General features: G+C 45.8%; 1 protein-coding gene across 3 annotated transcripts; it reads right to left on the bottom strand.

The window, feature by feature from the left end:
- Positions 1–569: 569 nt before the first annotated feature.
- Positions 570–26406, bottom strand: eml4 (EMAP like 4). Of its 3 annotated transcripts, XM_005466177.4 has the most exons (23): positions 26124–26405; positions 23553–23738; positions 23344–23464; positions 21136–21276; positions 20990–21015; positions 20795–20830; positions 20050–20173; positions 19561–19710; positions 19404–19473; positions 19136–19246; positions 18955–19050; positions 18738–18872; positions 15598–15733; positions 12570–12718; positions 12322–12447; positions 12072–12209; positions 11932–11999; positions 11749–11837; positions 11262–11359; positions 5682–5769; positions 5454–5552; positions 5186–5316; positions 570–2638 (listed from the first exon to the last, which is right to left on the bottom strand). In XM_005466177.4, the coding sequence occupies exons 1-23, from the start codon at positions 26146–26148 to the stop codon at positions 2183–2185; spliced, it is 2799 nt and encodes a 932-aa protein (XP_005466234.1). In that variant the 5' UTR covers positions 26149–26405; the 3' UTR covers positions 570–2182. The 3 variants fall into 3 exon arrangements, with proteins under 3 accessions (XP_005466234.1, XP_025753007.1, XP_019222191.1); XM_025897222.1 differs by lacking the exon at positions 20795–20830 and having other exon boundaries at positions 26124–26406; XM_019366646.2 differs by lacking the exons at positions 23344–23464; positions 23553–23738; positions 26124–26405 and adding an exon at positions 22835–22966.
- Between the last annotated feature and the right edge of the window lie 1409 nt (positions 26407–27815).

Genomic DNA, 27815 nt, shown 5'->3' with positions numbered 1-27815 from the left:
CCGCTCTGAACGTAGCGTGGCCCGCTAGCTCAATCGCAGTGTCTGGGGTAAAAGAGTCCAGCCAAGTCTCTGTGATGATCATAACACAGTAATCCAGACAGCGTGAGGTGATCCGCAGTTGTAGCTCATCCATCTTGTTATTTAGTGACCGTGAGTTGGTGAGGAAGAGGCTCGGAATAGCCGGTCCGTGTGGGTTAGCACGTAGCCTAGCCTTCAGCCCCGCTCTCTTCCCTCTCTTCTGTTTCCTGTGCCTCCGTCGCCTATGCTACTTCAGCGGTGGTATGGTGAAATTAGAGTCGGTGACCCTCCGGATCTCAGGGGGAATTGAGTCCCAGTCATTGTCAGCAAAGGTGTGTAGGTTTTTGTGGTTTAGAACCGCCAGCAGTTCAGTTTTACTGTACTGCATATGTGCTCCTGCATATCGGAGTAAAAGTGAAACAAAAATACACAAAATAAAAAGAAAACCGCTAAGTTGAGGAGAGCGCCGGGCCGCTGCGACTGCTCGCGCCGCCAAACACAGCGGCACCTAAAGTCTGACATCATTAGACAACGTGCACAAAAAAAATGTCTCAGTTTCTAAAACATTTATTTGCATTTCTTGTTAAAATCTTCAGTACAGTCTGTCCTCTGACAGGAATGCATGAGAAAAAACATGATTGGCTCAAAACAGTCATATGAACATCATCATTGTCATTGATGAACGCTGAAAAGTCCCTATCCACATGGCCCCACCCCTTCATGACTATTCAGGTGGGCTCCTGAACTGTGGACAAGCCCTTCAGAGACAAGTGTAAAAACATGGTATTAAAAAGGCAACAACATGAACAACCCAACACCACCCCTCCCCCAACCCACCTGAAAGACCACGCCCCTGGAGTGACATCATCATGCCAACATTCAGAAAATATTTAACAGATGTGGTCCAGAAGCGACAAAAGCATCACCAGCAGTCAAAGTCACTGAAACCAGGTAATCAGAGGAGGGGAGCTATTTTTTCCTGTCACCTGATTGGATGAGAGATGTGTGGCTGAGTGTTTTTACAGTGTCGCTGAGGAGCTGCTGCCCCTAATGGTGAACAGAAATATACACACAGGTATCTGCAGTATATACAAACAGATCCTTAGAAGGAGACACGTCTCTGATCACCAGCCGTCAGATCAATAAAAACATTCACAGTTTTACTCTGGAGGTTGACTTCACGTTCCACATTTCACATTCTGATTACTTCCTGTTTACAACCTGATTACTTCCTGTTTACATGACTGTACTCTGGAAACAAGCTCACGTGTCTGAGGCTCAGACATGTAGTATTTTATTTTAATCTGAAATCACCATGTTTTTGGATTCAAATTCACACTTCCTGTGTTTCACATTAAAAGCTTCATGCATCCTTAAAGCTTTTATTCTGAAAAATATGTTTAACCCTTTCTAAAAAACTCCACCAATAATCATTTACATTGTTTAAAAGACAAAAACGGGATTATTTTGGGGGTGTAAATATTTTTTGAAAAAAAAAAAAAAAAAAAAAAAAAAAAATCAGGTTAAGACTTTCAGATTCTCCCCACCCCCACAACACTTCCTGTTCCTGAAACACAGGTGTGTGTGTGTGTGTGTGTGTGTGTGTTCGAAAAACGCTCCCCCTCCCTTCTCTTCTCAGATTAATGTGACCTTCCAGATGTTTAACTGTGACCTTGAGGTCTTCTTATTGCTGAGATCACACGTATGATCAGCACGATTCAGACATTTGTACTTCTTGTGGAGATTCTTATTATTATTGATTAGAATTAATTACTATGATTAGAACTCAGAGTTATTGATTGTTCACATTTAAAGCAGCTGAACTCACTGTGAGCAGCTCCTGTGAATCATGGATGTTCAGATTATTTATTACTAAACACTGTGAGGCTGAAGAAAACTAAAATCAGACTCTCAGGCAGCTTTTTGAACTGTCCCATTTCTCTGGTTTCTGACTGTGTGAAGTGTGGAGGTTTATTCTGAAGTAAATCAGAGACAATGACATCCTCTGGAAGTTTCTATCGTATTAGCCGTCCCATTAACATGCTGAACTATAACCCTAAACTGAACTGAAGCATCATAAAACCCAACAGAATCTCTTCGTTGGCAAAGCCATCCTCACTCGGAGCACAAGTGTGCCTGGTCCCCACAAAGACACACAAACAGTCTACGATGGCGGGGTCAGAGGGGGCAGCCCCTCATCGCTGGGCGTAGCCGTATCATCACTCGGCTCCAGACTGTCCTTTAGGCTCACCGTGCTGTCTGAGGGAGGCGGGGTTGACTCAGAATAGGGTGGTGTTAGCTCTGATGAGGGTGGAACTAATTCTGTGGGGGGCGGGGTTTCAGGGGAGGGTTCCTGGGTCCCATTGGCTGTCGGAGGAGGGTTGGGTTCCTGCGAGGGGGTGGTTCCAGTGGGAGGGGGTGGTGCAAATACAGGCTCAACTCGGCGGGGGGTAGAGTTAGAGATGATGCTGTCATTGAGGGACAGCGAAGACTTCTCAACCAAACGCCACTGCATTATGCTGGTGTCCTTTCCGCCCGTAGAGATGAGGTGACTGTCGTCATACAGAAAGGCCACGTTGGTCACATGACTACTGTGGGCACTGTACTTATGGCTGGGGGCCTGCAGACAAAAACTTTATTAACAGAGCTGATGACACTGACATTTAGAATAGACACACCCGATCCCTGCCTTCCCCAGTCTGCATGGACAAGATACTAACCCCAAGTTGTTCTCCGATGCAAATGGTAAATGGCCTGCATTTGTATAGCGCTTTTCTAGTCCATAGGACCCCAAAGCGCTTTACACTACATTCAGTCATTCACCCAGTCACACACACATTCACACACTGGCGATAGCAAGCTACATAGTAGCCACAGCTGCCCTGGGGCGCACTGACAGAGGCGAGGCTGCCGGACACAGGCGCCACCGGGCCCTCTGACCACCACCAGTAGGCAAACATGGGGTTAGTATCTTGCCCAAGGATATTTGGCATGCAGCCAGGATGCAGCCTGGGATCGAACCACCGACCTTCTGATTAGTGGCTGACCTGCTCTGCCACCTGAGCTACAGCCACCCGATGCATCCATCAGAATATGTGTGTGAATGTAGTTAGAAAGCAGTCCGTGTAGAGAAAGTGCTTGTGAGAATTGGTGTGAATGTGGCATGTTTTATAGAGCGCTTTGAGTAGAAAAGCTATATAGCTATATAAGATTCAGTCCATTTACCATACCCCAATTATCTAATATCCAATGTGTACGAGGGTTCACATGTGCACTGCAGACCTGCTTTGGTTTACCTGTGGAGAGGTTTCTCAGGATCCACTTCAAGATAAAGTTTACTTTCATAGAAAATGAGTTTACAACAGTTAAAAAAAGCTGGTTGACAGAGTGACTCTGGCTACCACACTGGGCCATGCTGCATAGCATCATCGTTGTGGTGGCTGCATGGAGCTGCAGCTTCAAGACTCCTGATTGACCAATCAGCAGGACACCTCTGGAGCGCCACCTAGTTGAGGTGTTTGTGTCTGACTGGGAGCAGATGTCAGAACAGACCGAGGACACATTGAACAGATTAAACCTCTCAGCTGGCTTGGGAACACCTTGGTGTCCTACCAGAACAGCTGGAGGAGGAGAAGAGAGGAAGGTCCTGGGATCTCTGATCAGATGGCTGCTCTCAACTCAGATCTCAGTCTTTGAAACCATCCATCCATCTTCTTCTGCTTATCCGAGGGCCGGGTCACGGGGCAGCAGCCTAAGCAGAGAAGCCCAGGAGGCATCCTTGTCAGATGCCCGAACCAACTCAACTGGCTCCTTCTGATGTGGAGGAGCAGCAACTCTACTCTGAGCCCCTCCCGAATTGCTTAACTCCTCACTCTCTCTCTAAGGGCGAGGCCAGCCACCCTTGGGAGGAAGCTCATTTCCGACAACTGTATCCACAATCTCGTTCTTTCACTCACTACCCACAGCTCGTGACCATAGGTGAGGGTAGGGACATAGATCAGTAAATTGAGAGCTTCGCTTTTACACTCAGCTCTCTCTTCACCACGACGGACTGCAGCCGCTGCACCAATCCCGTCTGTCGATCTCCCGCTCCCTTCTCCCGTCACTCGTGAACAAGACCTCGAGATACTACGCCTCTGTCAGTGCGCCCCAGGGCAGCTGTGGCTACAATGTAGCTTTGCATGCCCAGTGTGTGAATGTGTGTGTGAATGGGTGGATGACTGAATGTAGTGTAAAGCGGTTTGGGGTCCTTAGGGACTAATTAAAGCGCTATACAAATACAGGCCATTTACCGTACTTGAACTCCTCCACTCCGGGGCAGGAACTCGTCCTTGACCCGGAGTGGGCACTCCACCCTTTTCCGGCTGAGAACCATGGCCTCAGATTTGGGGGTGCTGATTCTCATTCTCACCGCTTCACACTCGGCTGTGAACCGTTCCAGTGCGAGCTGGAGGCCATCACCTGTTGAAGCCAACAGAACCACATCATCCGCGAAAAGCAGAGATGAGGTTTTGAGGCCACCCAAGTGAAAGCTTTCCGCCACTTGGCTACGCCTAGAAATTCTGTCCATAAAAATTATGACCAGAATCGGTGACAAAGGGCAGCCCTGGCGGAGCCCGTCACCCATCAGGAACGAGTCCAACTTATTGCCGCCTATGCGTACCAAGCTCCTGCAATGGTTGTATAAGGTTTGAATGGCCTGTAGCAATGGGCCAGACACCCCCATACTCCAGAAGCACCTCCCACAGGACCCCCCGAGGGACACGGTCGAATGCCTTCTCCAAGTCCACAAAACACATGTAGACTGGTTGGGGAAACGCCAATGCACCCTCGAGTATCCTCGAGAGGATAAAGGGCTGGTCCAGTGTTCCACGACCAGGACGAAAACCGCATTGTTCCTCCTGTATCCGAGGTTCGACTAACGGACGGACTCGCCTTTCCAGCAACCTGGCATAGACTTTCCCAGGGAGGCTGAGGAGTTTGATCCTCCTCTAGTTGGAACACACCCTCCGGTCCGCTTTTATAAAGTAAGCCTTTGAAACCATTTCAGTTTAAAGTTTTGAGGAGCTGCTTATATGTCCTCACAGCAACGTTTAAAGATACGCTTTTGAAAACACATACAGTTTGACGATTAGCATTTTCAAGTGTGTGTTTGTATATGTGTCACCTTGAAGGTGGAGCATGGGTAGGCGAACAGGTGAACTTTACAGAAGTCATCAGCCAGAGCGATCACCTTCCTGTTGTGTGACCTGATCAGAGCATTGATGTCGGTGCCGTCTGAACCCTCTGGCCAAACACCTGAGATAGGCAGACAGAATTTCAGAGTAAAGAAAGTTGTCCTGATTCAACAGTCAGGGAAGTATAAATATCTTCAGAATAAACACCCTAACACACACACACACACACACACACACACACTCTCCCATTGTACTGACCAAACACGTGATATCCCAGGACGCAGGTGTAAGTCGCCCAGTCGATGTCTTTACACTCTGAACGATTTCTGATATATTTGCAACCGTTTGGAACGTCCCCTGAAAACACACACCTGTCACTGTACACCAACAAAATACTGCAGTATTACAGTACTCTGTGATAACAGTACTCTGTGATAACAGTACACAGTACTGCAGTGCCAGAGCCTATGAGGAGAAGGTACTCACAGTAGAGGATCTCGTAGTCTCCAGAGTTGGACATGATGAAGTTGTTGTCAGGTGACCAGTCCAGGTGGGTGATGTAGCTCGAATGTCCCTGTAGAAACATTTAGGCAACTCATGAACACACCTGAGCACCACCGCAGCTAGGAAGTTTTTCCAAGTTTAACCCACAGAGGAGCTACATTCAGTCTTCTAAAGTGGAATTTGTAGTTAAGGAGAGCGAACACAAGGGCCACTCTTGCTCGTATTGTTGTTGCTCCATGAGCCGCAAAGGAGAGCAAAGTTATAACACACAAAGAGTTAAAGTGAAACAGAGTGTTAAAAACAATGAAAAGTGTCACTCATGTCTGTGCTTGTCATGCTGCATTTTATTATCTTTGAAGTTTTTTTTACTGCAGTTCTCCCGTTCGGTCGGTCCCTGCTCTTTTCCGGCCCACTAGCAACCAATCAACATTAGGCAGTCGCTTACGTCATCTGCTTTGTCGAACGGACGGTCAGGATCTTGGAGGACTCCTCTCACCCTCTCTGTCCAACCGAGTGGGACGTGGATGGACACGTTTGCGGGACCATAAATCCCGCTTTAGACACCTCTCCTCTCAGGTTCGCCTCTTATCATGGTAACTTGCACATGTGAAATTACCATCTACCATTAAAGTTACGTTTGGAGGTCAGGTGAGGCTTTCAAACCTAAGAACTAACTGCCAAGCACATTGGTAGTAGTACCATTAGGGTTGGGCGATTCGACAAATATATCGACTATAGGCTGAGCCCATCGACGTTTTTACATGGGCAATTTACAGTGTTGGGGAGTAACAGAATACATGTACCGGCATTACGTATTTAAAATACAAAATATGAGTAACTGTATCCCGTTACAGTTACCGTTTAAAAAGGTGGTATTCAGAATAAAGTTACTTTGCAGAAATAAAAGGATTACACAGCGGTCTTTTCCTGTTTCATATGTTAGGCTATGCCCTCTCTATTTTTGGTAATTCCACGCCGGTGGAAACCCAAACAAACACGCATTAAGAGGCTCTAATGCCCGTGTCTCAATCTCGCGGCCCATGTCACCCCTACTTGCAGCCCACATAATGACGTGACGAAGTATTTTTAAAAATTACTGTTCAAAAACTGATTTAATATGAAGGCAATAGGCAGAGTGTTACAGGCATAGCCCTTAAGAATGTAGCCTCATGGGCAGTGTAGTCCAGTTGTAAGTAAGCTATTAAGACTCGACTGTACACTGTGTTCGTGTTTTCCTCCGAAAAAATAAGTTCCGTTGGAGCAGCCTTTCAACGCCTCTCTCTGTCTCTCGCTAGCAAAGTTGACCCAGACAACAAAGTAAAGCTAGTTTTCGGCTACGAGCCCGACACGAACCCGACGTATTAGCCAGAGGTCCCTTTACTACGGTTCGGAGCCGCGGACCTGTTTTATATACGCACGGAATAGTTTTCTATACGAGATCGCTGCAAAAAGTGCAGCCTTACCTAATGTCCACCCTACTGTTACTTAGAGCAGGGCGATATGGCCAAAAATATATATCACGATATAGATTTGAAAATTTGCGATAACGATATAACTGACGATATAATTTCTGCGAGACAAAATACAACCCCACAACTTTACTAGCGCAACCCCCCCCCCATCCATTTATTTTCACTTAAACAAGCAGCTGTTTTTTATGTGCATTAAAGCTATATAAAAATTTAACAGTGCAAATGCAAATTCCTTGCTGAAAGTTTAACCAAAATGGTAAATGGCCTGTATTTGTATAGCGCTTTTACTAGTTCCTAAGGACCCCAAAGCGCTTTACACATCCAGTCATCCACCCATTCACACACACATTCACACACTGGTGATGGCAAGCTACATTGTAGGCACAGCCACCCTGGGGTGCACTGACAGAGGCGAGGCATTTCCAGTAGAAATGGGCTGACATATCCTGAGTATAACCATGTATAATATCCACTGAAGTTAAAAAGAGGTGCTTTGCAACATTAAACTGCAGTGTGCCAAATAAAAAAGTCAAATACGTATTTTTCGGACCATAACGTGCACGGGATTATAAGGTACATTAAGCGAAACAAAGCAGTCAGATAAATCAAACTTTATTCAAGTCATTCTTCTTACTTCCTCCACTTCTGTACCATTGATTCATTAATGCTGTATTCTATCATAGCTGCTCTATTCCCATGTTGTTGCAATATATTAATTACTAACCTCGTATTGTGGATGGATTATCTCAGTTGTTCTCCTGACTGAAGTTTGGTCCGTTTACAGCATCCTGCCATGCAATCGCATTTGTCTCTAACCATCAGGAACCCTCACGTTAACTTTTATCGAGTGGAAAAAAGTTTGCGTTCATCCTGCAGCTTCACTGTTTATGTTATACTAACATAGCTGTGTCGCTAGCGATCACGTAGCACATCATTATATACCAGCTAGCCCAACTTCAGTAACCCTACAAACGTCACTGCTGTTTAGTTTCCTGTCTTCATTTATGTTGGAAGTGATAGCAGAGCTGTACGTTTGAATGTTTCAGAAATCTCTCAGTCAGAACATGCTATATCATGTTTAGGTAACTAGCAAAACTAGCGAGCTACCTTCCGCTAACTTCTAACTCCGTTAAATGTAATAAATTCTGTTTTCATGGATGCCTGGATGTTAAGCCTCATAGTTACACCTGGTAAAGCAGCAATGCTGATCATTTTTTTAAAGATGAAAGAAGAGTTTTTAACTCTCAGTTAGAGCTGGGCGATATAAGACACTTTCATATCACGTTATGTTTTTTTCATTTCAGGCGATAACGATATATATCACGATATAAGCCAAATAACTATATTTGTAAGATTTAAATGTGCCGTTGCTCACAAGTAAAATGTGAAATAATCAGCAGCTTGTTTTAATTTAAATATTTATTTCCCATAATAAGTTCAACAGGGTAGATGTACTTAAGGAACATGAGACTTCAGTTTCAGATAAATAAAGGCAAATATTGCAAACTACACAAAAGGCAGCCGCTAAAGCGTTTAAGTTTCAAAATAGAACAAACAAAACAGACTACTAAATTGTCAATTCCACTTAGAAACAAAATATTAATTCTAAAAATAAATCGTAGGTCGTTTTACAGAAGAACAGACAAAATTGACTTTTGTCAATATCAAATAAACTGAGAACTAAAAGGAAATTCTCAATCTCTCCTTGTTGTATAGCTTAGCTTTTCAAACAGTTTTAACAGTTACTTTAGTCTGACAAAAGCCGAATGACGAATTAGCGCTTTCAGTCAGAGATTGAGCATGCACCGTATTTCCAGACTTGCTTTGTCAGACTTGAAATAGCCGAAATACCTTCACACTACGGAACTTCTGTGGCCCTTCCGTTCGACAAGCTCTCCGGCATTGGAACCATCATCTGTTTTTTCTTCGGTAACCTTCGCTCACGCTCTCGGTTGATTTTTCTCTAGTCGGCAAACTCATTTCCTTCATTACCCGGGCTGCACGGCTGCAAAAACAAATACACATGTGCGCCTTGGCGCTTGTGCTGTACGTAACGTGACGCTGCGGCTGTGATTGGTTCGGCTCTGCGCTACTTAATTTGGATTGGCTGTTCTTTTTTTTCTTTTTTTCTTTTTTTTTTTAAGAGGACAAGAGAGATGAGGCCTATCGCAATAGTTTAATTTTTCTATCGAGAAAAAGTTATTTCGCAATACATATCATTATTGTTTTATCACCCAGCTCTACTCTCAGTGATGCTGCAGTGTTCGTTTGACTTTGGGACCCGAAGGGGACGGAGTTTGGGACCCGAAGGGGACGGAGTTTGGGACCCAGGTTACTCCCAGATTTACGAGCACCTTAGTCCGACAAATACGGCAATAACGACGGCCCGCTTGCATGTTCTACAAAAAAAAATGTGCTTTGTTGTGTATCTGACGGACAAACACCAAACCAGTTTCATATCACTGAAGATGCACCATTTTTACAAACCAATTCTGGTTCATCCGTTTCACTCAACAATCCACTTTCCCTCTTCTCATTCTCCGTTGCCGCCGTGCTTTTTCGGCCATGTGCGTATGAAAACAAAGGAACTGCGCATGCGCGTTTTACCCATATTCTATCGCAATATTTCATTTTCTCATCGTTGCCTAACATTGCACCGGTATTACCGTGAACGGTATAATATGGCCCAGCCCTACTGTTACTCATTTTATATTAAGATTTAAATATCTAGTTGGTATTGGTATGGCGAGTAACCTTCAGTAATAGTAATAAATCACACAGCAATAGTACATTCATGTAGCTGTAAAGCATGATAATATATTAAGTAATCCAAAGTATTCAGAATACGTTACTCTCATTGAGTAACGTAACGGAATACGTTACAAAATACATTTTAGGGCATGTAACCTGTAATCTGTAATGGAATACATTTGAAAAGTAACCTTGCCAACACTGGAGATTTATTCATTTGCCCATGAGTAAGTTTGCTCATAACGATGGAGCTAATAGAAGCAGTCAACAGAAAAAAAGATAATAATAGCGCTGTTTTAACAGCACCCTCTTTCATCTGAGAGCAAATGCCCCCTCCTCAGAGTGCGCCCAAATGCTTGTTGATAGAGCTGCAGCAGCTGCTGATAGCCACATACTCAACCGGATGGTGGACACTCATGCAAGTTAGTCGTGTTTGAGTACTTTGCTCGCACTTTACGTCTGCACAAGCGGCACACCGCTTTGGTTACATCCTTAGGTTTACCTCTTTCATCCCAAATTGGTGACTTTTTTTTTTTTTTTTTGCGCTGTTAGCGTTAACATGCTGTCATCACGACTAACGTGATTAACAATTAACCCATCTGGAGCACAGACTGAGTCAAAATCTCTGAAATGTCTCGCATTTCGGGCAGTTTGTCCAAAGTTTGTTCATTCTGCACTCCAGATGGGTCGAGCGTGTTAAAAATGTTAAAATTTCCGTGTTGTAAACGCGCAAATCAGTCCGTGCATGATTACATTGCTCTGCCCATCAAAAAGTCTGCGCATGCGCAAATGTGTCGCCCATCGTCGATTAATGTCGTTTGGAACATTTTTATATATCACCCAACCCTAAGTACTATGCCCATGGCTCTGGTACATTGCACAAAGTGGATGGAATACAGAAGGACGACAACCTTCTTTGACTTTTCCTCAAATCAAGTTGAAGCTTGGACATAGCTGAGTGTTCTAGCAGAACAATGATCACAAACACACATCAGAAGTGATTTTGGACAAAGCAGGCTAACATTAAGCTTCTGGAATGGCCTTCCTAAGGTCTGACCTCAGCACTAGAAAATTTGTAAACTATGCTTACAAGCTGGGTCTGTGCCAAGAAACCAACCAGTTTAAACAAACGTTACCAATTCTGCCAAGACGAGCAGCCCAATATCAGTGAGAAGAACGCCTGAAGCTTGTTGACTGATACCAAAACGTTTCGTTACTCATCCAAGTAAGTCACCTGCATGATGAACAGATTTAACTTTTTGGGCCAAACTGAACAAACTAACGGATACAACAGGGGCAGACAGGTGTTCACTCAGCTGCAATTGTTTTTTTGACTCACCGTGCACTTCCCGTATCGGCTGTATTTGCGTCCTTGTTCAGAGACGTTGTAAAGGTAAATAAAGTTATCGTGAGATCCGACAGCCAGCATGCTTCCATCTGCAGAGAGAGATAGAGAGGTGCATGCTGAGATTTGTAGTCCTCTCATAACACTGTTATGATCTTCAGTTTAATGAGTGTCCATGTTCAGGGGCTGTGTCCTGTGGCTGACGCCGCATACAAGGTGGAGCTCTGTACACCATCACAAACATCTGCTCTTGTCACCTAGCAACCACATCAATGACAGCTTACATTCTCAGAAATCTCTTAAATTTATTTACTACTGGTAGGCGTTACACAGTAACGTGACATCACACCAAGAGGGCTGCCCATTGTTAGCGAACAGATAAAGATGCTCCGAGGCCAGCCAAAAGCTGACGACCTCCAGACATCTGTGAGGCACACAGCGCGTTCCAGTCACAGCCTGTGAACAACGTAGCTCCACCCACCAACGGAGAAGCGCATCACTGACAGCTGCTCGTTCCCATCGGTGTGAATCCCCACCAGGTCGTTGGTCTCAGCATCCAGAATGTACCACCTGACAGGGACCAGAGGTCAGAGGTCAAAGGTCACACATACAAAGCATCTTTGAGTTCAGGTAGAAAAAAAACAAAACAAAACTCTGTACTGACTTTCCTGACCGCGTTCCTATGGCGACCACAGCGCCACTCGGATGGAAGTCTGCGCAGTGTCCGTGTTCCTGAGGAGGAGAAACATGCGATCACCAATGACCAATCGATAAATAATCATCTGTCTCCCCGTCACCACGCACCTTTTCATCCAGCGTGCGACTCCACAGCAGACTGTGATCGCCCGAGTTCCACAGGCAGACGAGCCGGTCCTGAGCGCATGTCAGAAACAGGTCCTTGGACGGGTGAGCTGCCAAACCCCACAGCTCGTCCGTGTGGCCCTGAACACATCACAACACAGAGGTACTGAAGTTTTCTGGTCAGTGACGCCATGTGATCCATGTGGCCTCCTGTTCCTGGTCTGTCATCACTTCCCGGAGGCGTTTCACTCACCTGGACCTCAACCAGGAAGCCATCGTTGAAAGTTCCTCTCAGGATGAAGTTACGCGACGTACCGACCAGAAACTCGTCCCCCTTCCCCTCAGACACCGCTCTGATGGTTCCGTACTGTTCCGGGACCTGTGGGGATCAAACACGTAACCTCAGTCACGTGGCTGACACTTTAGATTTGTGGAGATTGACGGCCGAGATGATGTCATCACAGCTGAGTTTCACTGAGGTGTGTGTGTGTGCTGCGAGACCTCGATCTCACGGTCACGTTGCAGTTCGTGGTCCCACAGGATGACTTTTTGGTCTTTTTTTCCTCCGGTCAGCAGCGTGCCGCTCCTCATCTCACACATACAGAAAACACTTCCCTCGTGATTGCCGACCTTTCGAAGTATCCGAAAGGCTGCGTAGACACACACACACACACACACACACACACACACAGAGGTGAGTTATCAAACAAAAAACTAAGCTTTGATTAAAGGATTTTTTTTTTTTTTTTTAAAACTCTGAAAGTTGAAACAGGAAGTGGCTGTTCCTAAATTGGAGAAACGCATCGTTCGTCTGTGACACCTCCTCTGGGGGTCACATGACTCAGTGTTAAAAGCACAAAAGTGACCTCTGAATTAGAGCTGGGCGATAAAACGATAACGATATGTATTGCGAAATAACTTTTTCTCGATAGAAAAATTAAACTATTGCGATAGGCCTCATCTCTCTTGTCCTCTTAAAAAAAAAAAAAAAAGAACAGCCAATCCAAATTAAGTAGCGCAGAGCCGAACCAATCACAGCCGCAGCGTCACGTCACGTGACTTGTTACGTACAGCACAAGCGCCAAGGCGCACATGTGTATTTGTTTTTGCAGCCGTGCAGCCCGGGTAATGAAGGAAATGAGTTTGCTGACTACAGAAAAATCAACCGAGAGCGTGAGCGAAGGTTACCGAAGAAAAAACAGATGATGGTTCCAATGCTGGAGAGATTGTCGAACGGAAGGGCCACAGAAGTTCCGTAGTGTGAAGGTATTTCGGCTATTTCAAGTCTGACAAAAAACAGAGTAGCGCGCACTGTAAATTGTGCCGAAAGCAAGTCTGGATATACAATAAAGCGGTGCATGCTCAATCTCTGACTGAAAGCGCTAATTCGTCATTCGGCTTTTGTCAGACTAAAGTAACTGTTAAAACTGTTTGAAAAGCTAAGCTATACAACAAGGAGAGATTGATGCTACGTCCACACGTACCAGGGTATTTTTGAAAACGCAGATTCTTCTATGCGTTTGCACCTTTCGTCCACACGTAAACGGCGTTTTCAGTCACTGAAAACGGAGATTTCTAAAAACGCCTGCCAGGGTGGATATTTTCGAAAACTCCGTTTTTGCATTTACGTGTGGACAAGAAAAACGGAGAAAACGCAGCGTCAAAGGTGTGCGCCTTTTTTGACGTCACACTGTGCGCCACGTTATTGTTTCGGTGAAATGAATTTCTACAATACTGTTACTGTTAATTGTACTCTCTGCAGTGTTTAAATGCTTACATATACACACACACAGTTACTGTCCCTCCACACATACGACTCGGTTCTGTTTCTATGCCCCATCTTTGTTTACTATTTCCTACCGAGGCTTCTAGACTTCTGATTGGCCAACATTTCTACACGGTTAGGAATATATCGCCACCTGTTGCTTTGGCATGTTCCTAGCAGCGTTTTCCTTCATTTCTGCGTTTACGTATGGACGGGATTATTTTTTAAAACGAAAACGGAAAATCTCCGTTTTCAAAAATACCCGTGTACGTGTGGACGTAGCCTGAGAATTTCCTTTTAGTTCTCAGTTTATTTGATATTGACAAAAGTTAGTCAATTTTGTCTGTTCTTCTGTAAAACGACCTAAGATTTATTTTTAGAATTAAAATTTTGTTTCTAAGTGGAATTGACAATTTAGTAGTCTGTTTTGTTTGTTCTATTTTGAAACTTAAACGCTTTAGCGGCTGCCTTTTGTGTAGTTTACAATATTTGCCTTTATCTGAAACTGAAGTCTCATGTTCCTTAAGTACATCTACCCTGTTGAACTTATTATGGGAAATAAATATTTAAATTAAAACAAGCTGCTGATTATTTCACATTTTACTTGTGAGCAACGGCACATTTAAATCTTACAAATATAGTTATTTGGCTTATATCGTGATATATATCGTTATCGCCTGAAATGAAAAAAACATATCGTGATATGAAAAAATCTTATATCGCCCAGCTCTACTCTGAATGAACAGAAAAGTTATGTTTCAGCCGTGACCGCGTCACACAAACCTCAAACGTCCCACTTTTATTAATCTGAAACTCTGATCATGTGCGATGTGTCGTCCAATCATGTTTAAGGTGTCACGACACAGATTTCTGCTCAGGGACTTTTCTGGACTTCCCCATGTCCTCACTACTCCCACGGCAGTGCAAGCGGTACGTGTTGGTTCTTCATGTTTACACAGGAAGTCAGAATGTGCGTTGCTGCCGCTGATGTTCCTACAGGAAGCACCAACATGCAACATTCATGTAGATGAAGACAAACTGCTTTAAATAGGTTTAGTTCCTGCACCGTTTTTACAGAGCAGTTCACAAAACAACCAGCAGTAGGCAGCAGATCATAATGAAAACACTTCCTGTTCCTGCAGATTTCCTCCAAAAACCTAGTTTCCTGTTGCTTGTGTGCACCAACGTGCTGTCGAGGGATAAAAATCATCTCCACCTTCACCATCTTTTGTCCCGTTCTCAGAAAAAAAGCGCTCAGAGTAGAATTTCAGTAGAAAATCGTTTAATCCCTGGCATCACGTCTCTAAAAACCAGTTTAACAACATGACAAAAATCATTACTGAAACTGGGCCAACACACACACCCTGTTGTTGTTCTGTGGTTTTTCTGTAGTCGGTTGCTCACAGGACTCTGGAGCTGCTGGTTCTGGTCGGTTTAAATCAAACTCTTCACTCTGACATTTTCTGTGACCTTAAAATCAGCAAGACTGTCGTTCGCTTTGGCATCAAACTCTGAAGCTGTAAAACCTGTCGGGATCTGTCTCGTGCAGGGAAACGCTTCAGGGCGGCTACCAATGCAAACTCATTAAACAGGGCGAGCTTATTTCATTAACAAGACGAATGGCGTTTTACTCAGGATGAAAATATGCACGCCGTTTCCCTCGCAGCGCCTCGGCTTGTTTGTTTCTCTGCTCTGCGGCTGCCCCGCGGCACACACCTGCACGATCTTTATGCAAAACAACGTGAACAACCCCACCCCCGATACCTCGAGGCCCCTTCCCGGCCGGGTTCTCCGCGGCGCTCCTGGTCCAGAGCAGCAGCCTTCCCCCAGAATCTCCAGTCACGATGTCTCCGGTGCTCAGAAACGCCAGGCACTGGATAAACTTTGGCTTTTCGTAGTCCTAGAAAACAGGAGAAAGCAGGAGGAGCGCTGGAGTGAGTTCAAAGGAGGACCCGGGCTTCCTCTAAATTGAAGGGGAGGCTCAGAAAGACAAAAAGCTGAGAAGAATCTTTGATTTAAATGACGTAAAAAATGTTTCAGGGTGAGTTTAATAAGCTCGATGTTTCTGCTGTGTTTTCACGGCTAGATGCTTTTGTGTTTTCTGGACTCAGCAGCTGTTTCAGGGGATCTGCTGCAGAAATATCACCTTCATATCATCTGTTTAATTCTGTGATAAAGGGTTTTCTTTCTGTCCTCAGCCAGGTGGAGCTTCCTGTTCTCCGTAGATTTTTACTGATTTAAGGTTTCCTCTAAGAGTAAACAGAGGAAGCGTTCCCCATGATCACTTTTTTGATTCCTTTCACTTCGTCTGCTGCAGAATCTGTTTTTCAGCTCACTGGGATTACGTCACCGTAAGTGACACCAGCAGAGAAACGGGGGTCCGTCTGTCTTTGCTCCAGATCCAAACATTTAATCACGTTCTCACTTCCTGTCGTCACGTACAGCTCGTTCAGCTCAGCAGGCAGCATCACCAGCTCGTGGCTGCATGCCTCTGACAACACGCTGCTTATAGTTTCCCTCCATCACGCTCCAGACTCACCTTTAACCTCTGCAATGACAACTGTTGTATTTTATCCATCGAGTGTGACATTGTGCCTTCGCTGGAAAATAACATCTTAAGTTATGGTCAAAGAGGTGAATTTGTGAGGTCACAGAGACTTCTGAATCCAAACTGGCACAACCACGCCGAACAACCATCATTGATTAAACTGCAGTGTTTTCAGCCCCTGCTGGGCGTCACTGCACAAACCCCGTTTCTAATCAGCTCGGAGCTCCATCAGCCTCTGCGTCTACACCGCGTCCGCTCTGCTGTGTAACCACAGACAGCTGAAGACTTCTTACTGGAACAAAAACCGAAACACTTTTAGTGCAGCTTCAGTTTGAGATCAGAGACCAACAGGTATGAAACCAATGCTTGCTGTCCATTCAGATCACCTGTACCCACCGTTTATTGTGTTGGTAATAATAACTTTATTTATAAAGCGCTTTCAATCAAAGTGCTGTACAGCTATTTGAGAATAAAAAGATAGATAAATAAAAGCGACACACAGCAATTCAAGTTAAAAAAGATAAGAATTTTAAAACTAAAAGGCAAAGAATTAAGACGTGTAGGATCAGGTGAACAAGTGGGTCTTCAATTTAGCTTTAAAAACTAGGGCTGGATATCGTCACTGATTTCTAGAATCGATTCGTTTCCGATTCACAAGGTCCCGAATCGATTCGATCCATGATTCGATTCCATTCAATTAAATTCGATTTGAATCTGGGAAATTTTGACAGTCAGAAATATTATAATTCAGATCAGTACATTTATATATTTTTGTATCTATAAAAAGGAAGCTGACACACGCAAGACTTTATCAAAGGTGTGAGCGTCACAGCAGAGGCCTTTGTGTCAAAGTAGCTGAAGATAAAACACAGAAAAACATGAAGGTGGTTTTCCTGGCCTGAGATTTTATAAAAATATTCTGCAGTACATCAAAAACGAAAGAAAACCATTAATCAACATATGAACATTACCTCTGACGTTACAGCGGTTTTATTAGAGACACGGCTAAGCATTTTGCATTTTGCATAATTTTAAAAAGTTTAAATTTGTTCAGTGTTGAACAGCAGAAATTAGGTTTTCTTTTCGGAAGTATGTAAAACGAAAAAAAAAAACAGCGGTGGACAGCGCTGTAAACAACAGTAGACTTGTGCGTAACAAGCAAGCGAATAATGCAGAAAACAGATTTTTAGACGGGAAACTGTTCTTCAGAGACAGGGAGAGAGAGAGAGAGAGAGAGAGAGAGAGCTGTGCATGAAGTGTGATTTTATCATGGTGGAAGCAAAACAGTAAAAGTCAGAGTGATTTCATGACGATGTTTATGTGAAGCGTAGTTTGGATCTTCTTTTGCTGCTGGTTCGGTCAATATTGTTTGGAGAGAGATAAAACTAACGGCTTTAGAATCAGTGCAAAAAGGGCGTGAACACAAAGCGCGGACCCGCCGAAACATCACAATCAGCAGCGAGCTGTCGGCTTTCAGCCCCGACCGTGTCCGTGCAGTTGTTGTGCCAAAAAGTGATTGCTGTCCGAAGCAGGAAGTTATCTGATAACCGGCCCCTAATTGCAGATAGACAAGATTATAATTTAGACACTTCAGCACAATTTCCAATGGTTAAAGGAACATAAAGCTGCAGGTCATCAGCGTAACAATGAAATGTTACATTAAAAGGACGTAAAAGAACACCAAGAGGCAGCAGATACAGAGAAAACAGCAATGGTCCAGGTACGGAGCCCTGAGGGACCCCATGGCTCACTGCACAGGTCTCAGAGAGAACAGGTAGGATCTCAGCCATGATAAAACATTTCCTGTGACTCCAATAAAATTTTCCAGCCTATCCAATAAAATACAGTGATCCACAGTGTCAATCACAGCACTTAGATAAACACTGCAGAACCGAGAGACGGCGTGCCATGACACCCAGCGCCATCGGTGTGGCTAATAGCACAGGCATCAGGCAGACATCTTTATTTTCATTGTTCTAAAAGCCTTCGTACACAAAACCGGACACGTTCTGGTATTTGCACGTACACCAAGCACAAGTTTCTATTTTGGTTTTATTTCAAATAGTCTAAACTTTATTTGGACAGCAGCTACTAGTACTGACCAAGGCATTTAAATCTGACATACAGTTACAGACCCCCGTCTCAGGGTCAGTCTGTCCCATTTAAACCACATGGTGTTAAATACCGACCTCCCCCAGTGCACCATCTTCTTCCCCACCATCAAAGTCCAGCACAGTTTGAAGTTGTGATTTGGCAACAAATTTGATGGGTCTTTTTTATAAATAGCAGGTGCAGATCGTAAATCTGAGTGTTTAATCATGATGAGCACTGTTACGGTTAAACTGCAGAAACTCACCCCAAAGATTCCCTGTTTACGAGCAAGCGCGTTCCCATTCCAGCTCCAGAAGAAGATGTGGGACTTCCCGCAGGTGACGATGGTGTTTGCGTCCGTCGGGTGGAACTCCACAACCAGGACCACATCATTGGTGGTCTGCAAAAACACAGCATTTGAGCACAGGTAGAACACGTTGGAACCGGTAAAAACTGGCACAGTAACAAAAACGTGGGCTCACCTTGATCTCAGCGATCTTCGAAGTCTTCTGCCAATCCCAGACTGTCAACATGTGGTCGTTACTGTCATCAATCACACTCAGGTGCTGACCAGAATCCTGAGAGACACAGCAAGGGCGATGATGCATACAGCTGCAGGTATGTGAGAACTACAGCTACGTGGTGCACCTGGTTGATACTTACAGCTTTGGAGAAAGCCAGGGAGCCGACGCCTCGTTCGAAGGTTTTCACACCAATGACCTGCAGCGTGGCCAAACTGACACTGTCCCAGACACGAACATGAGGCGGGACCGGCTGAGGGGGACAGCACCCTTGTCTTAATTGTTTTTTATTCATTTATTTAAAAAGTTCTATCCATCAGCAGCTCTCCTGTTAGCCTCGGTTTTCAACTCGTATTTATATTTTCCGTTAGTCTGAAAGTCGACCTTAAAAACGTGGTATCTGTTCTTACCCGTCCATCTTTGTCCACTCCTGCGATCTGTCCCGTGGCAATCCGGATCTTATCGGGATGGATGGCCAGGCTGACACAAACAAAGAGAGCAGCTCACTCATCTGTCGCCTCAAACAGCCAACAGGACAGCAGCAAGTACTACGGAGCTCTTTCTCACCATTTGACGCAGTCGGTGTGTCCGAGGTAATGTCTCTGAGTCCGCTCCTCGTAGTTAAACAGAACCACGACTGACGCAATGAAGTAAACGATCTCTCCGGTTGGAAGGAGGTAGATGTTCGCTCTGCAGTCTCTTCCCCGGTAACCGTACCTGCACGAAGTCAAGGAAACACCTGGACAACAGCTGGAGATGTAGTGACATTCACAACAGAGCAGGTGAGGGATGCATGAGGATCTCTGAAGGCTGTGACCTGCTGATGCTTAGACTTTTGGTTTTACCGACACACAGATAACACTGAACTGACACACCTGTGGTCTCTCCTGAACTTCCAATACTCAGGATTTTGGCCTGGAATTCTGCATTTAACACTGAGCTTTTACGCACCCTTTTCAGAAAAGTGTTTCACTACATAACGCCTGTTTTATCAAGGCGGCTAATATTTATCACTGCCAAGTGTAAGAGCGCCCCCGAGTCCCAGGTGAAGGATACACCCATGCCAGCTTCAGTCTTTCTGGAGGAAGTTCAGTCCGAATGTCGCTGTAGTTCTCCACGTCTGAAGGGATGAACATGGTGATCGGTCGACCACGCATGAACATCTTAATAGCATTCCCCTCTGAAACAGACAGACATTCCTCAGACCAGCACGGCAGTCCAACCACAGGCATAAATCCCAAACTCCAAAGCTAATCCTGTCAGAGTCTAATGGGTCAAGTTTTTATTGATTTGGCAAATAAATATCGGCATTGAAGCAGATTTGGTTACGGATATTCTGTCAACTTCTCTTTCAGGTGTGACAGTCGTTAGCAGAGGTGAAACAGGCCAAGGTCTGAAAGGTGCTGCAAATTTAAGAAGTTAAAAAAAAAAAGAAAAGAAAAGAAAGCAAGACAGGTGAAGAAACTCAGGCCTTAAAGCTGTGCAGGTGAAGCAGCTTGGGCACGCGTGTGTGTTTGCGTGCGGTGGGTGATGTGTCTTATTGGGAGTGTGAATAAATTTCTTTTATTGGTTTTTCACCTTATATGGGGTTAAATAATGTCAGGGAGCCAAACACAGGTATGATATCACCTGAACAGTCTGAAGGGGTAAGAGCAGGTGTGCGAGCGAGACTAGCAGCGTCAAGCAGAGTGTGAGAGAGCAAGAGACAGAGCTGTGATTGGTGCAGAAACAGGGAGTGCTTGTACAGCAGCCGTTAGCACATTAGCCCGTTAGCTTGCTCCGACGGATCGTTACGACTTACCAGCTTGGCTGTTTTTCTCTCGAGTCGACATTTTGGCTGGTTTGAGACAAAGACACGATCACTGAGAAACACCAACAACAGACAACACAAACAGCAGCAGCACGGCCTCGAGACAAGAACGCTTTGAAACGTCTCCGAGGCTTTCTGTCCATTTCTACACACAATGATGATGATGAAGATGTATGTGGTGTTTACCTTGGCTCATGACAGGATCTCTGTGCCTGAAAGAGAACAAAATCTCACTGTCAGTTTGTCAATATAAACAGACGAAGGCCTGACAGTCCACAAAACAACGTCTGTACCGCGCGCATGCTTTGTGTGTACTGCATGTGCGTCTGTACCTCTCGGTGTTCTTCACCACCTTGGCCAGCAGTTTGGAGGTGGACGCAGCTTTCACCAGTTTGTTCCTGTTTTCATCTGAAGTGTCCCAGGTGCTGCTCTGAGAGCGCTCCATCCCCGAGGACCGCTTCACGCTGGGGCCCCTGAACACACACACACACACACACAGTGAGTATTGCAGTACTAATCAGGGTTCAGCTTGTAAGCAAGAGGAGGAGGAAGAATCTCTGAGTCGTTTGTAGATCTGAAGTTTTATTTTCCTGGATTTTAAATTTAACCTTTGAAGTTTCTCATCTGATGTTTTAGTGTTTTCACTGAATTTCTATGAGACGGCGATCCAGACCGATCAGTCGTCAGAGACCAAACACCTCCTCCTCCAAAGAGCCAGAGAGACAAAGTCAAAGATACAACTCGCAGAGAGGTTAGAGCTGGGATACATCAGAAACTCAAGACCCAGGCTGCATGAGGCCTGCAGGAGGAGGAGGAGAAGTTAAAAAGAGGAGGTCCTGGGATAAAGCTGGGATGAGATCACGTTAGTAATCATTAAAACAAGCAGCAGAGACTAAAGAGGAGCCAGGCAGAGTCAAAGGTCACTGCTCCGAAAGACACGCAGTCCTGACCACATCAGAGGTCAAAGGTCAGTACTAATAAGCAGGGTTTGTGGTTATGAATAAAGCTTTGTGAACACTTTGAGATTAGAAAGCAACAGATACAAAATTAACACCTACTGACCAATCAGATCTCTGGAAACTAACATCACCTGAACGATCCCTCAGAGCTCCGAGGGTCTCCAGGTTTAAGTTCCTGATCTGCAGTCGGACAGAAAACTTTTCTACCATTTAAACATAAAAACCAAACTTAAACTCATCGTGACTTTTTTTCTTCCTGCTTTTTAGTACGGCTGTGCGATATGACCAGAATCTCATATCTCAATATAAGACATTTATCATCCCGACAACGGTATGTATCACAAAATTTTTACATTTTCTGTAAATTCTGTGAATCTCGGGCAGCTCGACTTGCATGAAGTGTTTTCAGCTGTGTGTCGTGTACCTGGAGTCGAGTGTTACAGAAGTTGAAACGGACGCAATTTTCTTTGTGAGTATTTATTACACGGCATGTTCTAAGGTTAATTTTTTTAGCACCTGACGGCTCTGTAGCTTCTCATCTGTAAACACTCTGCATACTATTTCACATAATTCACTTTATTTTGAAAAATCTCAACAGAATCCTCAGCTTTATTGTGAAAAGTTTACGTGGAAAATAAGGTTTTACTGTTGTTGTAACGACAAAGCATAAAAACAGTCGCTTGTCTGTCCATAGTGTGGTCATATTAAATATAAGAGAACGAGGGAACTTTAAGAAATTCTACAGTGAAAAACAAAACCATGAAAAAATAAACTGTAAACTGTTTATTTTGCGACACCCCGAAACAAACGATAGCGTAATATGAAACGAGAGATGTTTTCATATCGTCATCCGATATATATCGTTATATCGAACAGCCCAACTTATTAGCACAAACCTCAAATCAGCTGATCAGCAACACCTGTCCATGCTGGTCAGGTGATTCGAGTGTAGGTGGAGCAGAGCAGGACGGTGTGTCCCGGGAGGCAGGGTTAGTAGCTACAGACAGTGACATCGGAACAGTGACGTCACAAGCAGGCAGTGAAGCCAAACCAACAAATCACAAAATGAAACCTTTTAGGAGGGGTGTGGCCTTTACTGCTGTCAGAAGAAACAGGTGGTTTCTGTTGCGTCTGGGAGGTGGGAGTGGTTGGAGAAGGGTTGGGGGAGGAGGGACGGGGGATGGGTTTGTATGGTGAGCGAGCTCCTCGTGTTCCTGGATCTCCGCCATCTGAGAACGCTGACCGTCCTTCTTGTCTGCACCACTGTGGAAAAACCAGGAGCGTGAGAAACAGCCTGCTGAGGTTCTGCTGGTTCCACTACGGTTCTACTGTAGTTCTACCGATGACAGATCAAACAGGCATTCTATTGAGGTTCTAATCTGGTTCTATTGGTTTTCAACTGCAGGGACTCAAAGTGAGGTCTGCAGCTGCTCACTGACTCGATCTATCAGCAGGTCTTCAGGTACCTTCAGGTGAGCGGACGCTCTGGAGCAAACATACAGGTCACGTCATAAACTGTGGTTTGACCTGATGTGAATCTGTGTTCCTGGCATCCGCTCGCACGTGCTGTGGCGTTTTTACCTCTTGGCGGCGGACGACACGGTCTCCTTCCTGGTGACGGAGGTGGAGTCCCTCTTGCGTCCGGACGTGCCTCCGTTGGCAATGCAGGACATGGAGTAGGCTTCACGCAGTGCAGCTCCACCTGCAGGGGGCAGGGCGCGACACAAGACTGCAGATTAAAACGTCTAATTTCACATCTCCACACATAAAGTTTTAACAAACGCGCTCACCCTTCCCGCCGTGCTGCTTCTTGCTCGCAGAGGCCGCTGAGTCTTCAGAGGCGGCAAGGCGACGAAGGACGTCGGCGAGCGCCGCTTTCATCACTGTCAGCTCGTCCTCCTGCTGTTGGACACGAAGCTCCAGAGCGGACAGACGGTCGTTGACGTCCGATACACTGGCGCCGGACATACTGTCATCTACAGAGACACGGAAACAGGAAGTGAACACACAGCAAACCGGAAGGTTTGGATCCAGTTTAAATGGCGACTGGGGCAGGAGAGTTGCTCGCAGGCGGCCACCGTAAAAACCTGCGAGCGAAGCTACGGCGGGAGAAAAGTCAGATTTGTGAATTCAGGACGACCATCTCACCGTGATTGCTGTTACAGCCTCATCTATGTAGCCGCCAATGCAAAAGCAGCACGCTGAATGACACACCGAGCAACAACACACTGACCCATTGTGGAAAAGTGGAGGTCGAACATGTTTGGGATTCCAATGAAGCAGAAAATCTACATCTGTGAGGACCACTTCAGTCACATTAGGGTTGGGATTCAGCCAATCAACATTGATGCTTCTGCTCTAGGACCGCCCAAAGCTCCATGACCTCAGACTTGTGTATAAATAATCACATTACATCTATAAAAAAATAGAAAAAAAATAGACTACCCCTGAACTCTAACAACCTTTTTAAATCTGTTTGTGCTGCTCAATGTTTCTGTGTTTTAGGTCATCTGAGAGTTTCCTGGATATACCTGAGAACAAACACCTGTACGTCTCGATGCATGCTCAATCATCCAGGCAAGGAAACCCCCAAAAGTTGATTCTGTTCATCTGGATGTTTTCAGTTGGAGAAACGTTTCGTCATCATCAGTTGATGTCTTCACTCTCAGCTGACTGCAGGTTTCCAACCTTATAAACAGGACATTTGCACAAAGACTGAAACCAGCACCACTGAAGGAACAGCATATTGCATATTAATGATCATAAACTGACCTCCCAGCCCATTATTCATTCAGTGGTGCTAGTTTCAGTCATTGTGCAGATGAACTGAGAACGTCCAGATGAACAAAATCAACTTTTGGGGAAACACCTCTACACTTCAGGTTATGATCACGAGGCTCTTCGTCCATCTTCAAATAAACAGATCAGCTGAGTTTGACTGCCCTCCTCCAGGTCGAGTGCAGGATGGTCAGCCTCCTGGAGCGAGCGCAGAGAGGGCGCATTTGGTTTGGACATGAGCTCAAAGAAAAAGTTTCTGAAACAAAGTTTTAATGTCAGAGGAGAAATATGGAGCAGCGTGGAGGTCAGTGCGCGATCGTCCTCTGAGATGATCGCACAAAAATGTAATAATCAACTTTACCACCTCAAAGCAGCAGGTAGAAACTAATGTTCACCAGGAAACAACAGCACAGTGCAACCTTCAAAGATCACATGACAGAAAACATCAGACACGGAGAGCAGAGCTCGCCCTTCCCACCAGCACCACGCCACACGCTTCAAAATGAACTTAAACCAGACGCATCATTTCATTGAGCTTCCTTCAAACCTGAACTTGAAGATAGTTCTTATTGAAACACTCAGCCGGTCTGAGCGTGCTCAAAGCGTGGGGCTCGGCGGTGGTTTGGCGCTCCTTTCGCCCCCAGCAGAGGTGCGCCTCACAGCACTTCTGCAGAAAGCAGCTTTGAGCTCTGAGCCAAGTTCTCTGTTATTCTTTCACAATCACACTAAATAATCGCGCTCAGGATTTCAGAGCCATGTTCAGCCAGAAACAACAAAACTCAGACGCCTCCGTGTTCGTGCTGAAGCACACATCCTCCTGACCTTCAGCTTCCTGAGGCAGGAAAGCGCCACGGCAGGAAGATGGCCTACAACTGGACTGAGACAGAAACACAGACCCAGCAGGACCTACTCCCAGCACCCACGGAGCCCAGGAGGAGCGAGTAAGACCAATAATGACGTCCAAACCTGCAGTGCACCTGGACGGGACCCCCCCCCCCCGTCACACATTGTTACATGAACAAATAAGGAACCCTGAGAGTGAAAGCTCCACTGTTTTAATGTTAATAAAGAAACACTAAACTTCTCTTCCTGAGTAAATCTGAACAGCTGAGCTTAAATGTATGTAACGCCAACACGCACGTGCACGCGCACGAACACACACACCGAGGTGTGAGGAGTGAATCAATAAGTCATTTCCTGAGTCTTTGTTCCGCAGATCAGAGTCCACGCGCGCGCGCGCGCACACACACACACACACACACACACACAGACAGTGCGATGTCTAAGCTGTGGTTTGCGGCCCTGCAGTTGAAACAAAGCCGATTGTACATTTCTGAGCCCGTCTTGGCTCTCACCCCCCCTCCAGAGGTCTCCTGCAGGAGGTCCGGTTCTGCAGAGCCTCCTTCAGAGGAGGCCGTTGGTTTTGTCGCCCCGCAGATGCCGGAGGGGCGGTGCATACTCTCTGATAAATACACCAGTGACACGTGTAAAGCCGCCACAGGCGCGTACGGCTCCCGCCACCCCGCCGCAGCGCGGACAGGAGAGAGGGCGCCGCTCGAGGCTCGCGCGGCGACCGGACTCACCCAAACTGCCGGCGAAGCCGTCCATTTTCCGGGAGAAAAGCTGGACTGGGGCCGGAGGCCTGCGGGAGGCTCCGCGCACACTGCGGGCCTCCGTCCGGGTTTTCAGCGCCGAGACGCGCCGAGCCGAGCCGGGTCTGTCCCCGCCGAGCCGCCCGCCGGATCCGCCGGTCCACGGGCCGAAGATCCGCCGCTTCGCCGCGGGCCGAAGGAGCAGAAGTAGCCGAGAGAGGGGCGAGAGGAGCCGCAGAGCTGCAGACGGACGGACCGACGAGCATGCGCGTTTCCGACTCCGCCTGCTCTGGCAGCGCGCGCTTTGCCTGGAGGGAGGGGGAGGGGGAGAGGAGCCTGAGGAGGCTCGGGTTTCAGGCCCGCTGCTTCCTGTTCAGGTGCTGCAGCGCCGTCCAGCGGGCTCCCCGCGCCATCACATGCGCGCGCAGGGGTCCGTGCCAGAGTGCTCTTGAACACCTGTGAGTGACACACACAACCCTAACGACCCAAGTACAAGGGCTCTGACGGCACACAGGTAATCAATGAAACGTCTCTGATTTCAGACTGAAGCGCCTTACACAGTTTCAGCCAATGAGAGAGCCTCACAGGTAAGGGGGCGGAGCAAAGACTCCGCTTCCTCCAACAGCGGCGATGAAGATCTCCAGCATTCATCCCGGAGATGTCGCGGGTCAGAACCACGTGACTGACTCACATCCTGTTTATGTGAAACACGTCAAAGAAATCAGCTGTGATCAGGTGGCTGCAGAGGCTCCGTGTTCATGCAGAAGAGCGCGTGTCAGCGCTGACCGTGACGTTTATCTTTAAAAACAGGAAGAGGGGAAGGAGAGGTCTTAATCAGTGACACTGACGTCATCACACACAATTCTCTCTCTACGCACACGCACACATACACACGTATACACTAGCGGTCAAAAGTTTTAGAACAGCCCAATTGTTCCAGTTATTTATTGCAATTCAAGTTGTTCAAGTCCAATGAACAGCTTGGACTTGAAATGAAATTATACAAAGGTGAGTGGTGAACTGACAGAGATTAAAAAAGGTAAGGTTACTCAAAACTGGAAAATAAAGTACATTTCAGAATTATACAAAAGGCCTTTTTCAGAGAACACAACATGGATTTAAAGCTGTTATGCAGCAGTGGAGGTTGACCAAACCTTTGAAAGCTACAGGTGTTCCAACTTTTCTGGATTATTTCCCCCTCTGTCTGCATAAAAGCAGTGCTGGAACACCACACCATACTATACCCTCGTGAGCATCAGCTGGACGGTATTGTGGTGCAGAAAGTAGTGTGTTGCTACAGAAATAACGAGAAAAAGGCGATTAACAATGGAAGACAACAGACCATCATAAAAATGTAGGTCTGTCCTACAGAGAAATTGCGAAGAAAGTCAAGGTGTCAGTTTCCTTCGCACTCAGAAACAAACTGTGACAGGTAGAGGTCTGGCAGACCCAAAGACACAAGTGAATCACAGGACAAGTTTCTGAGAGTTAACAGCTTGATAGGCAACTCACAGGACAACAGGAAGAAGGTATCATGGAGGAATCAACATTTGAACTCTTTGGTTCATCATGCAGGATCTTTATACGCCATGGAGAAGTTATCAGCTGGAGGTTAAGTGTAATTTGTGCACAGTGCGTGGCATCAACTGTCAAACATGGAGGAGGAAGTGTGATGGTCTGGGG

This window comes from Oreochromis niloticus, linkage group LG13 (genome assembly GCF_001858045.2).
Source record: "Oreochromis niloticus isolate F11D_XX linkage group LG13, O_niloticus_UMD_NMBU, whole genome shotgun sequence".
Taxonomy (NCBI): domain Eukaryota; kingdom Metazoa; phylum Chordata; class Actinopteri; order Cichliformes; family Cichlidae; genus Oreochromis; species Oreochromis niloticus.
The sequence above is the reverse complement of the archived record's forward strand: the minus strand, read 5'-3'. Positions and strand labels throughout refer to the sequence as shown.

What these genes read in the sequence shown, in the direction of transcription:
- eml4 (XM_005466177.4), bottom strand. Translation starts at nt 26,148, where the DNA reads ATGGACGGCTTCGCCGGCAGTTTGG. An exon ending in GAAGCAGCACGGCGGGAAGG is followed by an intron (nt 23,465 to 23,552) that starts GTGAGCGCGTTT and finishes TGCCCCCTGCAG; the next exon opens with GTGGAGCTGCACTGCGTGAA. An exon ending in CACACCGACTGCGTCAAATG is followed by an intron (nt 19,474 to 19,560) that starts GTGAGAAAGAGC and finishes TGTTTGTGTCAG; the next exon opens with CCTGGCCATCCATCCCGATA.